The 15,719-nt window shown below is 35.4% G+C and overlaps 1 protein-coding gene across 10 annotated transcripts in view; it reads right to left on the bottom strand.

Moving 5' to 3' along the window:
• CCDC122 (coiled-coil domain containing 122) overlaps positions 1-15,719 on the bottom strand; it is a 47,265-nt gene that overhangs the window by 6,991 nt on the left and 24,555 nt on the right. For 8 of the 10 annotated variants that reach the window (XM_060129477.1, XM_060129485.1, XM_060129476.1 and 5 more), the window contains one exon: positions 6,241-7,139. The exons of 1 other annotated variant lie outside the window; for it this stretch is intronic. In XM_060129477.1, the coding sequence (XP_059985460.1) occupies positions 6,990-7,139 (150 nt within the window). In that variant the 3' untranslated portion in view covers positions 6,241-6,989. Of the gene's footprint in view, positions 1-6,240; positions 7,140-8,030; positions 8,210-15,719 lie in introns of those variants that run through there. One more of the 10 variants, XM_060129484.1, reaches the window with a different exon arrangement.

The raw sequence follows: 15,719 nt of genomic DNA, 5'->3' as shown, positions 1-15,719 counted from the left end.
TCTTCTTTTAAACTCTTCCACCCTCGTCTGGAATTAACTGCACCTTATTTTGTGTTTCCACAGGGTTTGGTTTATGCTTCTATTACAGGATGTTTTATGTTGTATTTGAACCTATTATATACATGTCTCTCTTGCCAACTAAATTAATCTCCTGAATGGAAAGAACCATGACATATTTATTTTTGCAATTACATAACAAAGAAGGTAGAACGTGAAATTTATTTCTTTGCCATCATCAGCTCACTGTGTTGGGCTTTAACGCATACCAGTCAGCTTCTTTTTTAGATTGTTACAAAATGAAAGTGGATATTCAAATTTTGTTCCTATTGCTGGGCCCTACTTCCGTAAGTGTAGGACATTTTGCAGAATTTTAACTTATTTATATATCAGCTTGAAGTTTTGAGGACTAGCAACACTAATGTTTACAAGTGTTTGGAGGCCAAGAGCAAGAAGTCTTAATAACTTTAGCCTAGGTTAAAACCATTTTCACAACACTAATCATTTTTTTATAACTGTTACCAATTTTATATTTTTCGATGCTGTTAATGTAAAAAATCACAAAGATATTATGAAATACCCTTAGCAATACTTTTAAAGTGACTGTAAATTTTCTGAAACCATGATGACAGATGCTATGATTTTGATTTTTTACAATGTTCTGTCTTCTAGATCCACATTTCTTTGTAATATTCTGAGTTAATTACTCTTGATCTGCAACAGACTGTTATTCTAGGGTTTTGAGTTGTAGGTGGAATAGTGAATGATTAAAAGGGAGAATTGCTAATTTAAAAAAATGGAAAAGATGGGAAAGGATGGTTTGAAAGAAACAGGATGGTTATACGAGGCCATAGGATCTGGGGATGTGCACACATGATTTTTTCCTGTCCCTGTCTTTGTCATTTAGTTGGAATGAGAGCAACCAAAATGTTTTCCTTAAATATCACCCTTTTTGTCTGGTTGCATGAGTCTTTTAATAAGCCTGTCTAAAAATCACAGGACCTCAGCACAGTTGAAAAAACTTTAAATTAAAAAATTGTTAAATTCAAAATCAAGATTTATTTAATAAATTTATAGTATGTAGCAACATGGTAGTTCCTAAGAATAGTAATATGAAAAAAGTTTAATACAAAATAGTGACTGATTTATTATACTTGAAGGCTCATAGTGTACTTGTACTGTTGTACTAAATAAATGGAATAAAGTTTGTGTCTTTTGGCTTGCGTTTTTAACTTAAAGCAAATAAAAATGTCATAATTACACTAACTGGGATAGTAATTAGATTTCAAAGGTGCTAAGTTTCTTGCTTTTTTTTTTTTTTTTTTCCTGTTGCTGCTGCTGCTGGAAGCAGAATTGATCTGGAATGAGGAACCGGAGTAGCGTAAGTCATATCTTGAAAATAGAGATTTCAATGTGTAATTATTTTTGCAAGGTGAGTTGGTTTGGGATTCCCAGAAGCAGACTCCGAGCAAGTGATTTATTAGTGAAGTCCTCCCAGGAGAAATTGGTGAGGGAAGCAAGACTGGAAAGAAAAAAAAAAGCCAAGCAAGGCTGTAATAGCAGGTAAAGTCCTTCTGAGGGTAGCCGGATTCCCACAGACAGTGTTGGTGAGAGCTAGTGGAGGTAAAAGCGTAGCTCAGCTGGGAGAGGGGTGCTCAAAAAGGATAAAAAAGAGATCTGAGAGGGTCTGGGCAGAGCACTGACTGTGTCAGTGTTTCTGAGAAAGTTTATCTCTGGGATGCAGTTCAAAATAAAGATGGAGTCTCTTGCATAAGGCAGTTATAAATGAAGAGATTGTTTTCAGTGTTCGGGATCTAAATTTAGGCAAGTGAATTAAACTTTGGAGTTACACCAAAAATGCGAATTGGAGTCTGAAGATGATACAACTGGGGCTCTGCAGAGACTGAGAAAGGAAAGCTCTGAAGAGGAAGTGGTATTTTTTGCTGGAAAGAAATGGAAGAAAAATGAGAGAATTAGACTAATTATTAGGAAACTGTGCCTGAGTAAATTACATTGACAGATTAATTGAGACTGAAAGGCTTAGAAGATGAATAATCTAAATTAGTGAAAGATTAGAAAAAGAATGGACTCTTCTGAGAATTGAGTGCTTTATACAAATTTGTATGAACCACAAATTAAAATAATATCAACATTATCTAACTTCCCAGCCAAGTCAATATTACATCCAAGGGACGGAGGTGTCCTCAAAACGGTCTCCCTCTAAGGAATGACAGACGCTTGACAATGGCTGTACACAGTCTCTGTGGGAAAGGTGGATGAGGAGAAAACTGTGTAATATTTTCAGCCAAGTATATGTGCTGACATCTGGCTGGCTAACTGGGCATGAATTAGTTAACACTAGTCATTGAAGACAAAACAACTCATTTTTGCAGGATTGTTATATTTTTCCCATATCACATACATAAAGAAGCACTATGGAATCAAGGAGAAATAGTCTTGAAAGCACCTTGAGGAAGCTTCTCCAATACAAGCACGGGGATAACAAATTTCTGTTCTATGTAAAATAATGTCATGGGGAGTAATAAGTAATACATAATAGATAAGGTGGACGATATGTCTTGACTTAAACGTTTTGGACAAAAAAGAAATTTGAAGGTCTATCTTAGACCGGCAGTGTGTTATCATTGCCTCTAAATTACCTTGTGCTACGTGGCTGAGCAACACTGACAAATATCTGTAATTTAAGGGTTTTATTCTAATTCTGACATGATTGTTATGCCAGAGAGCTTTCTGAGTAAGAAGCCTTTTAAAACTATTTATCACATGAACTCTGGTTGTGCTTTTGGAATACATCATCTCATTAATTAAAAGATTGAAGTTTCATTATTTCATGTCTGTCTTCACTGGGTTACGTAAACAGCAACTCTGTCATTACTAAATCATATGCTATTTTAATTTTTCTAAAAATGTAGACCTCATAGCCATCACTGAGATAGAACATTACAGAAGAGAAAAAGCAATTTGGAGCATCCCATTCTTAGATATGTATTGAATAAATCTGTTCTGTTATTAGTATCTGTTTCAATTTATTTTTCCTGGTTTTGCTCATAGTTCAGTAACATTCAGGAGAAAGTGCTATATGGTAGCTAATGTGATATAGAAGACCCATTACTTATACTGCCAAATTTATCAGGAAAGTAAAAGAACAAAACCCAAAAACCAAACCCTTCCCTTAGAAATACATTATAAATTCAAGTAAACAAATATAGCATAGGTTATTTATGACAGGCACACAACTTTTAGCTACTGATCATTAGCTTTACTAATCATTAGCTTAGTTAATGAAAAATAAAATATTGAAAATATGAGCAACTAGTAAATCAAATAGTTTTTAGTTGAAAAACCGTAAGTTCTTCTTAGTCTACTGACTCTCCCCACCAAAAAATAGTCCTAAATTTCCACAGTGTTGATATAGGCCTTAATGATTTGTATGGATGAACAAGGGATTCCATGTTCAATGCAAGATGATACAGGAACTTCAAGTATTAATTGTAATCACCTATGTGAACTTTACAAGGTTCCAAAGCAATTTTTATAAGCAGAATTTCACTTTCCTTAGCCCAGATGTTTTACTAATACTGACTTTCACGTACTGATGTCATAAAGAGTGAAGTAAGTCAGAAAGAGAAAAACAAATACCATATGCTAACACATATATACGGAGTCTAAAAAAAAAAAAGGTTCTGATGAACCTAGGGGCAGGACAGGAATAAAGACGCAGTTGTAGAGAATGGACTTGAGGACACGGGGAGGGGGAAGGGTAAGCTGGGACGAAGTGAGAGAGTAGCATTGACATATATACACTACCAAATGTAAAACAGATAGCTGGAGGGAAGCAGCCACATAGCACAGGGAGATCAGGTGCTTTGTGACCATGTAGAGGCGTGGGATAGGGAGGGCGGGAGGGAGACGCAAGAGGGAGGGGATATGGGGATATATGTATACGTATAGCTGGTTCATTTTGTTATACAGCAGAAACTAACACGACGTTGTAAAGCAATTATACTCCAATAAAGATGTTTAAAAAATAACAAATTTTTAAAGCAGTTGTAGGTTTATAACAAAATTGAGAGAAAGTCACAGAGGTTTCCCATATACTCCCTGGTCCCACACATGCACAGCCTTCCCATTCATTAACGTTACTCACCATAATGGTACATCTTTTTAAACCAAGGATGAACCTACACTGACACATCATAATCACCCAAAGTCCACAGTTTACCTTAGGATTCACCCTTGGTACTGTACATTCTATGCATTTGGACAAATGTATAATGACATATATCCATCATTACAGCATCATACAAAATATTTTCACTGCCCTAAAAAAATCGCCTGTGCTCCACCTATTCATCTCTCCTCCAACCCCCCACCCTCAGCAACCCTGGCAACCACTGATATTTTTACTGCTTCCATACTTTTTCTTTTTCCAGAATGTCATATAGGTAGACTTATGTAACTTTTTCAGATTGGCTTCTCTCACTTAGTAATATACATTGAAGTTTCCTCGTATCTTTTCATAGCTTAAAAACATTTCTTTTTTAAGCACTAAATAATATTCCATTGTCTGGATATACCACAGTTTATTTATCCATTCACCTACCAAAGGTCATCTTGGTTGCTTCCAAGTTTTGACAATTATGAAAAAAGCTGCTATAATCATCTGTGTTTTTGTGTGGACATCAGTTTTCTACTCCTTTGGATAAATACCAAGGAGTGTGACTGCAGGACCATATGTTAAGGGTATGTTTAGTTTTGTAAGAAACTACCAAACTATCTTCTAAAATGGTTGTACCATTTTGCATTTCTGTTTTCTTGGATAAATTATGAAATTTATTTATATTTCCCCTTTTAAAAGCCAGAACGTAACAAATGTCACTTTCTGGAAAGTCGTCTTATTAGAAATACATGAAGTGCACTTAATACAAGGAACTCAGTTTCTTGGTATCACCAGTGAGACCACCATCATCAGGTCCCGCAAATGAAGGTTCTGTCAAATTTCCCCCTAAACTTAGACTGAGATGAACTTCTTCCACAATGGTTGTACCATTCTGCATTCTGTTTGGGGTTTCTGTTGCTCCACATTCTCATCAGCATTTGGTGTTGTCAGTGTTACAGATTTTGGCCATTCTAACAGGTGTGTAGTGGTAGCTCATTGTTTTAATTCTCATTTCCTTGATGACATATCATGTGGAGCATATTTTCATATGCTTATTTGCCATCTGTGTATCTTCCTTGGTGAGGTGTCTATTAGGCCTTTGGCCCATTTTTTAATCTGGTTATTTGTTTTCTTATTGTTGAGTTTTAAGAGTTTATTTTATGTTTTGAATAACAGTTCTTTATCAGGTTTGCCTTTTGCAAATATTTTCTTTCAGTCTATAGCTTGTCTTATCATTCTCTTCACAGTGTCTATTACAGAGCAGACATTTTTAATTTTAATGAAGTCTAGCTTATCAATTATTTCTTTCATGGGTTGTGCCTTCAGTGTTGTATCTAAAAAAGACATCACCATACTGATGGTTAGCTAGGCTTTCTCTTATGTTATCTTCTAGCAGTTTTATAATTTTGCATTTTGCATTTATGTCTGTGATCTACTAACTCTAACCCTAATCCTAATCCTAAAAAATAGAAGAAAGGAAGAAAATAACCTAGTTCTGAGTCATGGGCCAACACTGATTGTGTTACAGCATAAGCCACTTGAAGTGTTAGCCATAATAAGCCATGTAAATTCCTAATAGGACTACTAATATTAAGCAAACAAGATAATCAGGTTTTATGTCAGCTATACTCTTACTGAATCTTATGCACATAGAAAGGTGAGGAGAAAATGGACCTAAGATACCTTTTTTTTTTTTTTTTTTTTTTTTTTTTGCGGTACGCAGGCCTCTCACTGTTGTGGCCTCTCCCGCTGCGGAGCACAGGCTCCGGACGCGCAGGCTCAGCGGCCATGGCTCACGGGCCTAGCCGCTCCGCGGCATGTGGGATCTTCCCGGACCGGGTCACGAACCCGTGTCTCCAGCATCGGCAGGCGGACTCTCAACCACTGCGCCACCAGGGAAGCCCTAAGATACCTTTTTGATGTTATTGCTTTGAACTCATTAAATCCTAAAAGTGAATATTTAAAAACCATATCTTCAATAATTAATGTTTTGTTTCTGCTTCTAAAAATTTAATGCAATGGAGCCACAAGAAGGAGCGCTTTTATTCTAAAAGGCACAAGTTTGTTGCTGTGGACATAGTATATGACTTTCAATGAGAAAAAAAATGTTAGTCTACATTGGTTAACATTAAGAGCTGGTATGTTTGCCTTACATGATGTTATAAATTCAATTTAGCTATAGAATAGTAAGAAAGAACATACAGACAGAAAAGTGAACAAAAAATTGTATACATTGCAACACTCTAAAAATATGTTATCCAACAGCAAAGAAAAATGATTGTTACCTTCTGGACAAAAGAGAAAAACTAAGTAAATATCTGAAGCCTTGAACACATAACAACCTTATTATAAATGTCAACATTTATGGACTGCTTTGAAGCCAGGGGTAAAAAGCAGGTAGTTTGAAACAGACAACCATTTAAAATATCTTAACAATTTAAACCACTGTAAATTCAAATGCTTCTTTTCTTCTAAATTTTTGCTTCATGTGCTAGTGAAGGCAACATGTTTATAAACAGGCATTCATGAGTACAATATATCTTATACACTCAAAATATTCATACAGTCTTTCACTATTCTTCTGTGAGCCTTCCTATTGTCTCTCTATTGCTATCAATTATCGGGTTGGAAGGCATTTCAGCAAACAGATGACTGATTCAAAGAAAAGAAAACATATCTGTCATTAAGAGAGCCCTCTGATAGTGGATGTCATTTGTTAAGACCCAAAGGATATTCTCACCTTTCTATCCCATAATTTTTGTGGCATAGTCTGTGCTCAGCATTACCCTATACTACATTACCCTTGGCCATGTTAATCTTCCGTTGCAATGCGTTTTCTCAGTTCAGCTGCAGTTTTTTGCAGCTGTTGAATGTTCCATTGCCATTGTCTTCTATCTGACTGAAGCTTGTTCACCTGACAGTGCAAACGCTTAAGAATTGCACCGTATCTCTTATGTTGTACCTATTAAAAGAAGAGCACATGTCAATGGGCCTTGAGAAGGAAAAATAGTAAACAGCCATAAAGGATATTTTGACTACTCTAAAGAGGAAAGCACTTGATTAAAAATTACTCACTGTAAATAATAATGATAATAAAAATAAACAGTAATTATAAGTATTCAACACATTACATGCTAGATACTGTGATGAGAGCTTTTTACATGTAATTAAATTCTCATAACACCTTATGATGTAAATATTATTATCCCCACTTTTGTATAAACTGAAGATCAAAGAGTTTAAGTAATGCACTCAAGGTTTCACAGCTAGCCAGTGATGGTGTTTGGGATTTGAACACAAGGGAAGCATCTGTGATGGAGGGCCTTCTACTTATCAAAGCAGGTTCTGGTTAAGAGTAATGGTTTCATTTCCTGTATCTAGTGGTTCACTTAAACATAGACCCATTGATCTAAAAGATCCAGGAGATCATGTAGGCCATTTCCCCGCCATTAAGTAGATCAGTATTTATGCTGAGACAGACAAGGCTACAGCGGAGGGCAGTGAGGCCCAGTGGAAAGTGCATGGGTTAAGGCTGAATAATATTTCATTGTGTGTATACACCACAGTTTGTTTATCCATTCATCCATTGATGGACACTTGGGTTGTTCCTATTTTTGGCTATTGTGACCAACACTGCTATGAATATGGATATAAATATATCTTTGAGACTCTGCTTCTCAATTCTTTCAATTCTTTTCTTTAAGTAGAATTGCTGGATCATACAGTAATTCTATTTTTAATTTTTTGCTGAACTGCCATGCCGTTTTCTACTCTGGCTGCACGAGTTTACATTCTCACCAGCATGTGGGAGGGTTCCAATTCTTCACACACTGAAAGTATTTGATATTACCTGTCTTTTTGATCATAATCATAGCCATCTTAGTGGGTGTGAAGTGGTACTTCCAGTGAGTGTGACAGTGGTATTGTAGTAAAACACCCACTTTAAAATGAACTGATTAGTGGGGCTGGGAAAGTTACTTCTTATTCTCATGTCTATTTAAGAGAGAGCTCTAGTCAGTCAGGAAGGTGATTCTAGGTCAATACAAAGAAGAATCAATTTGTCAAAACACCAATTCACCAAATTTGTCAAAATAACCAATTTGCCAAAATAAGTTTATAGCTTAGGATGGCTGTAGGGAGACAAGACTCTGGGTTTCTGGGGCCTTAAGACTCTGTCCCTGACCTGTCTCCCCTTCTCTCTGTAACTCAGCTTTCCTTTTTACTGGGACCCTCAGTACAGTTTCCCCTCTCTCTTTCCCAGCTTCTCCCTTAACTTGGAGCTTCTTCACCTTTATTATGCCATGGCTCATTTTGATAGTATGTGAGGACTATGGACTTCTTCTTAGAATGTTTTTTAAATGCATAAAATAAAACATACAGGAATACAAAAGAAACCAATTATATGGAAACACAGTTCTGCAGAGCATCAGGGGAACTAGGACAGAAACACTGTAAGCATTCCAAAATACTGGTATAAAAACAAAGTGAAAACTTGTCAAGTAACACTTCACATAAATTGCTATAAACTTTAAACATCCTTTTAAGTTTTCAGTTTTGTTAATTCTTCAAAGTCAGATAGTTCATTCAAATTGGTGAACTAGGCCTCCTGATATATTGGCAAAACAGAAAATGACTTTAAAAGAATTATAAATTAAATTGGTAAACAGAAACATCATATTAGATAATGAAACTATATTCAGAAGAAGATTTTTAATATATCAAGTATATTCAAAGGGATATATATCAACTTATATGTATATATGTAATACGTATCACTGCATATATTAATATGTAATAAATACATCCATTGATATATCCAATAGCATACATTCATAAGGAGAATATAGTCACTGAATATGCTTATATACCTGTTCATAGAATATACTAATAGAAATCAAAAAACTAGAACAAAATTTTGGTTACTCCATAAATCATATTAGCCTGCATCTAAATTATTCTTCAGCAGTGAAGCTGTGAAACTAATACACCATGGATCAGAGTAGAGACATGCAAAGTCCCCTTAGTGGGACTCTAGATCACCAGCCTCAGCTAGATATCACAGGAGGTATTAATATAAACTAAAGAAAGAATATATCATCAGAAGGGATTATGTGAAGAACGTAGCACAAAAATAGGCAAGTGAAGGAGGCATGTGTTGGTAGTTCCCATCCAGTGACTGTCTGATAAGAATAACGCTGTTACGGAGATTGGCTCCTTGAGTGTCCAGAGCCAGAGGTTAAGAACACTCCAACTCAAATGACTGACTTGATTTCCATGCTCAGTAACCAGCTTTATGATAATTTGGCTTCCAGTGTAGTTTCCTTACAGGGAGAAGCAGCACTGATGACTGATAGGTTTTCTGATTTCCTTGAGAGTTTTGTTTATTATTGTAAACTAATAAACTGGCATTTGAGTTTTATATATCAGGTTCTTGTGAACTCTACTAGCACTTCTCCATGTCTATGCAACCCTGGGATATTTAAAAGGTTAATTTTCTAAGCCCACAAGGCTAAAAGGAGGTTTTGGCCAAGAAGTGACTTCGTAAAGATGAAGGTCACATTGTGAGCCTTCTTGAAGGCCAGCCAATTGTTCAGCCTCTATTGGTATAATTCTGCCTTTGGTATGTGTCAATATTCAAACTTGAATACCATTACACAGCTAAGGATGTAGTGGTTCTGGAGAGAATACAGCTTTTTTTGCCTCTAAGAAACGGAGGGGTTACTATTCTTATTTAGTTATTGTTACACTCAAGGCAGAAATAAGAATAATAATGAAGCAGGGGTGGTGCTCAGAAAACACAGTGGCAAAAAGAGTGGCCTCTTCATTCCCTTCACTCTAGACATACTTCACTTCTAGAATCTGAGTCCAAGTACGTTCTCATCTTAAGACTTTTCCACTTATTTTTTCCTTTGCCTGGAAAGCTATTCCTCAGATCTACATGACTAGCTCCTTCACTTCTTTACATTGTTTGTGTTTTGAAAGTTAAACCAACTCTGCACTCCTGAGATAAACTTTGCCTGGTCATGAGTTACTAACCTTTTTATACATACCAGCGGATGTCAATTTGAAAATATTTTGCATCTACGTTCATGAGGAACATTGGTCTGTAATTACTTTTCTGGTTATGTTCCTGTTCATTCTTTGTGTCAGGGTTATGCTGGCCTCCTAAAATAAGCTGGGAAGAGTTCCACCCTCCATTTTCTGAAAAAATTTGTATAGGCTGGGTATTATTTCTTCCTTAAATGTGTGATAGAATTTACCAGTGAGGCCATGTCAGTCTGAAGCTTTCCTTGTGGGGAGGGTTTTAATTATGAGTTTAATTTCATTGATTCCTACTTTACACCATTTATATAGCCTAATTTTAAATGGATCACAGGTCTAAACATAAATGTAATTTCTTCCTGTGTTACTGATCGTATGTGTGCTTTTCAAGGAATTTGTCCATTTCATCTAAGTTGTTAAATTTATTGTTCTTTATAATAGGCCTTTATCATCCTTTTAAGTCTATAGGACCTAAAGTAGTGTCCCCACGATCCTCATTTTTTGATCAGTATTGTTATGGTTTATCAATTTTATTAGTCTTTTCAACTTTTGGCTTTGCTGATTTTCTCTGATTTTCCATTTTCTATTTCACTGATTTCTACTATTTATTATGTCATTTCTTCCTATTTGCTATGGGCTGTATTTATTCTTATTTTCTAGTCTCTTAAGATGGAAGCTTAGATAATTGCTTTTAAACCTTTTTTCTCTTCTAATATGCACACTTAAAGCTGTAAATTTTCCTCTAAATACTGCTCTAGCTATACCCTATGGTTTTTTATGTGCTGTGTTTTCATTATCATTCAATTTCAAATATTTTGTAATAATTCTCATGATTTCTTCTTTTTTTGTGATTTCTTCTTTGACTCATGGATTATTTATAATTGTGATACTCAATTTCAAAATATTTATGTATTTTCTAGCTTTCTTATTGTTACTGATTTTTAATTAAATTCTGCTGTTATCAAAGAATATCAAATTCTTTGAAATTTATCATCCAGTGTACTGTCTATCTTGGTGAATGTTCCATGTGCATTTGAAAATAAAATATAATCAACAGTTATTAGGTGGAGTATTTTATATATGGTAATTAGGTTTAGTTGGTAGATAAGTTGTTCAAATTTTCTATATGCTTGCTTACTGATTTTGTGTATTGTTCTATCAACTACTTAAAAAAGTTGTTAAGCTCTCCAATATGATTGTAGATTTGTATCTTTTTCTTTTTAATTTTGTCAGTTTTTGCTTATGTATTTTGAAGCTTTATGATTAGGTAAATACACATTTAGTATTATTATTTGTTTCTGGTGAATTGACTGGCCCTCTTCAACTTTGATGGTAGTCCATATCTTAAAATCTACTTGATATTAATACAGCCATGACCAGCTTTCTTAAGACTGATGTCTTCATAGCTTATCTTTTTCTATCTTTCAACCTGTCTGTGTCTTTATATTCAAAGTGCATCTCTTGTGAAAAAGTTATGTTCGCAAATTGTTTTTTCAACCCAATCTGATCATTTTTACCTTTTAATTGGAATGTTTAGTCCATTTACATTTGATGTAACCACTGATATGTTTGGGTTTAAGTCTACCATTTCAATATTTGCGTTCCATTAGTCTATTTTGCCTTTTTTATTTATTTCTTTTCTGTCTACGCTCAGAGTGGATCACAGACCTAAATATAGAATGCAAAACTACAGAACTCCTAGAAGATAACACAGGAGAAAGCCTAGATGACCCTGGGTTTGGTGATGTCTTTTTACATACAACACTGAAGGCACAATCCATGAAAGAAATGATTGATAAGCTGGACCTCATAAAAATTAAACTTTCTGCTCTGTAAAAGACACTGTCAAGAAAATAAGACAAGCCACAGACTGGGAGAAAATATTTGTAAAAGACACATCTGATAAAGAATTGTTATTCAAAATATACAACAAACTCTTAAAATGTAACAATAAGAAAACAAATAACCAGATTAAAAAATAGGCCAGAAACCTGAACAGACACCACACCAGAGAAGATATACAAATGGCAAATAAGCATATGAAAACATGCTCCACATGAAATGTCATCAGGGAAAGGAGAATTAAAACAATGAGATACCACTACACACCTATTAGAATGACCAAAATCTGCAACACTGATGACACCAAATGCTGGTGAGGATGTGGAGCAAGAGGAACTCTCTCATTCATTGTTGGTGGGAATGCAAAATGGTCCAGCCACTTTGGAAGACAGCTTGGTGGTTTCTTACAAAACTAAACATACTCTACCACATGATCCAGCAATCACACCCTTTGGCATTTACCCAAAGGAGTTGAAAACTGATATCCACACAAAAATACAGATGTTTATAGCAGCTTTATTTGTAATTGCCAAAACTTGGAAGCAATCAAGATGTCCCTCAGTAGGTGAAAGAATAAACTGTTGTATATCCAGACAACAGAATATTATTTAGCACTAAAAAGATAAATAAATAAAACAAAAAATGAGCTATCAAGCCATGAAATGTTACAAGGAACCTTAAATGCATATTACTAAGTGGAAGAAGCCAATCTGAAAAGGCCACAAACTGTATGATTCTAACTATATGATATTCTGGAAAAGGTAAAACCATGGAGACAGTAAAAAGATCTGTGGCTGACAGAGTTTGGGATGAATCCATAGAGCACAGAGGATTTTTTGGACAGTGAAACTCTTCTTTTTTTTTTAATTAGTTATCTATTTTATACATATTAGTGTATATATGTCAATCCCAATCTCCCAGTTCATCCCACCACCACCACTCCCCTGAAACTCTTCTGTATGATATTATAATGGAGGATACATGTCATTATACATCTGTCAAAATTCATAGAAGGTACACCACCAAGAGTAAACCCTAATGTAAACTATGAACTCTGGGTGATAATGATGTGCCAACAGAGGTTTATCAGTTGTAACAAATGTACCACCCTGGTGGGAGCTGTTGATAGCTTCGGAGGCTGCCAGGGGGCAGGGAGTATGAGGGAACACTCTGTACCTTCTGCTCAATTTTGCTGTGAACCTAAAACTGCTCTAAAACAATAAAGTCTATTTAAAAAATCAATACCATCACTGTTCTTGTATATTTAATGTGTCTTGTTTTCTGGCTGCTTTTAAAATGTTTTTCTTTGTATTTGGTTTTCAGTAGCTTGACTATAATTTCCTTAGATACAGTTTTCTCTGTATTTATCCTGCTTTGGGTTTGGTAAATTTCTTGAATCTATGAGTTATTCTTTTAGTCAAGTTTGGAGAATTGTTGGCCAGTATTTCTTAATATTTCTGTTCCCTTTTCTCTCTCTCTCCTCACCTCCTGAAACTCTAATTACCCATATGTCACACTGCTTAACATGGTCTCACAAGTCACTGAGGCTCTATGCATTTTCTTCAGTTTTATTTTTTTCTCTGTATGCTTGCTTTGATGACTTCTACTGATCTGTCTTCAAGTTTAAGAAAGATCTTGCTCCTGTTGTGTCTAACCTGCTATCAATTACATCCAATAATTTTTTTCAACTTTTTCTTCAGTTCTAAGATTTCCATTTGGTTCTTTTATATGATTAATATTCTTTCTCTTTGCCCATTACTGTGTATCCATCTTTCATGTAGAACAGGAGTCCCCAACCCCAGGGCCGTGGACCAGTACTGGTCTGCGGCCTGTTAGGAACCAGGCCGCACAGCAGGAGGTGAGCAGTAGGCGAGTGAGCAAAGCTTCATCTGCAGCTCCCCATCTCTCCTCATCACTCGCGTTACCGCCTGAACCATTGCTCTACTCCCCCCATCCCTGTCCGTGGAAAAATTGTCTGCCATGAAACTGGTCCCTGGTGCCAAAAAGGTTGGGGACCGCTGCTGTAGAATATTTAATGTATTTAATCATGATTTTCCATCCCTGCCGAACAACTGCTGAGTCAACTGTGACTTGATTAATTATTCAACTGTTTTTCTTGATTAATTATTCTCTTAATTATTGGTAATACTTCTCTATTTGTTTACATGTGTAAGAATGCTTTTAATTAACTGAACAGTGTACATATATTATAAACTCTGGATTATGTTATTTTATTCTGAAAAGTTTTGAATTTTGTTCTAACAGTCAGTTAAGTTACTGATGGATCACCTTGAACTTGTGAGACTTTATTTTATACTTTTGCTAGAGAGTGTCCATTTCAGTTTTGTTCTTAGATCTAGGCCTTGTCTTTAGTCTAGTTTTGTGTTAGTTCTTAGTTCTGAGTATGGTCTTTACTCCTCAAGTGTGGCAGTAGTAGCAGTGGGCAGATGCTAAAATCTCAGGTCAGTTCTTCAGCATTGTAGCTGTTTTTCCCCACTGTGATCCTTGAAATTTTACCCCCGCCCCCAATGCAACTGCAGTTCAAGTTAAAGCCAAGGATTTGAAGGGAGATAATACAGAAGTTTGGGGCTCCAAATAAGGCCAAATTTAATATTTACTCAATCAACCTCATGATGAGGGGTAGGAATACCTAAAACAGTATAAAATGATTTCAAACGTAAGTTATTATTATTATTTGTGGTGATAATTATTAAGAGAACATATTAAATATTAGCAAGATCATGGAACTTATCTTACAACCCAGTAATTCTACTTCTTGATACAAAGGGTGTGTGTACTATGTTCACTACAACACTACTTTTAATAGTGAAACGCTGGAAATAACTTAATGTCTATCAGTTGTGGCATGTTTATATAATTTAAGGTATAGTCATACTGTGAGATATTTTGCAGCAGTTCAAAAGAATAATGTAGGCCCATAGGTACTAATATGAAAAAAAACTATGATATAGGTTATTGAGTAAGTAAAGTAGTTGCAAAATTATATGTATGGTACTTTATGTAATCTTCCCCTATGCACAGATGTGTGTTCATGTGTGTGTGTACATGCACATGTGTATATATACATATATACATACATACTCATGCTTACCCAAGTGCACACACCAAACAGCGGTTGCCATTAGGAATAGGTGAGTGTGATAAGAGAGCAATGTAATGGGAGGCAGTGGTCAAAGGAACTTTAGCCTTCCCTCTAAAATTTTAATCTTTTCCAAGGAGAATATATTTCCACAGAAGTGAAAACCATTTTTTAAAAAGATTGGGAGAACAGTCCAAAAGACATGGACTCATATTCTATTCTGTTCCTTATCACTAGCTATATAACCTTGTACAAGTTATTTAAATTTTCTGAAATTCTGTAAAATATGCTACTGTGAGAATTTAAATGGGATAGCCTACACAAAGTGCTTGAAAAATACCAGGCACTCAATAAACAGCAATAGATTTAATAATACTGAACATTTCTTCTTGTACCTTTTGTAAGACAGAATATTTTGTTACCATGTCATCTAGCTATCTGAATCATTCTTACCCTGCCTTTAGTTTACCTTTTTACCTTTGCTTCTTTGGGTTTTTCATGTAGGCCCGGCTTTCTAGTTGTGTAATCATTTCTGTGGCTGACCTCAGTAAATGAATA

The sequence above is a fragment of the Lagenorhynchus albirostris genome, chromosome 18 (assembly GCF_949774975.1).
Source record: "Lagenorhynchus albirostris chromosome 18, mLagAlb1.1, whole genome shotgun sequence".
Taxonomy (NCBI): domain Eukaryota; kingdom Metazoa; phylum Chordata; class Mammalia; order Artiodactyla; family Delphinidae; genus Lagenorhynchus; species Lagenorhynchus albirostris.
Note: the sequence above shows the minus strand (reverse complement) of the source record. Positions and strands in the feature narration are given on the sequence as shown.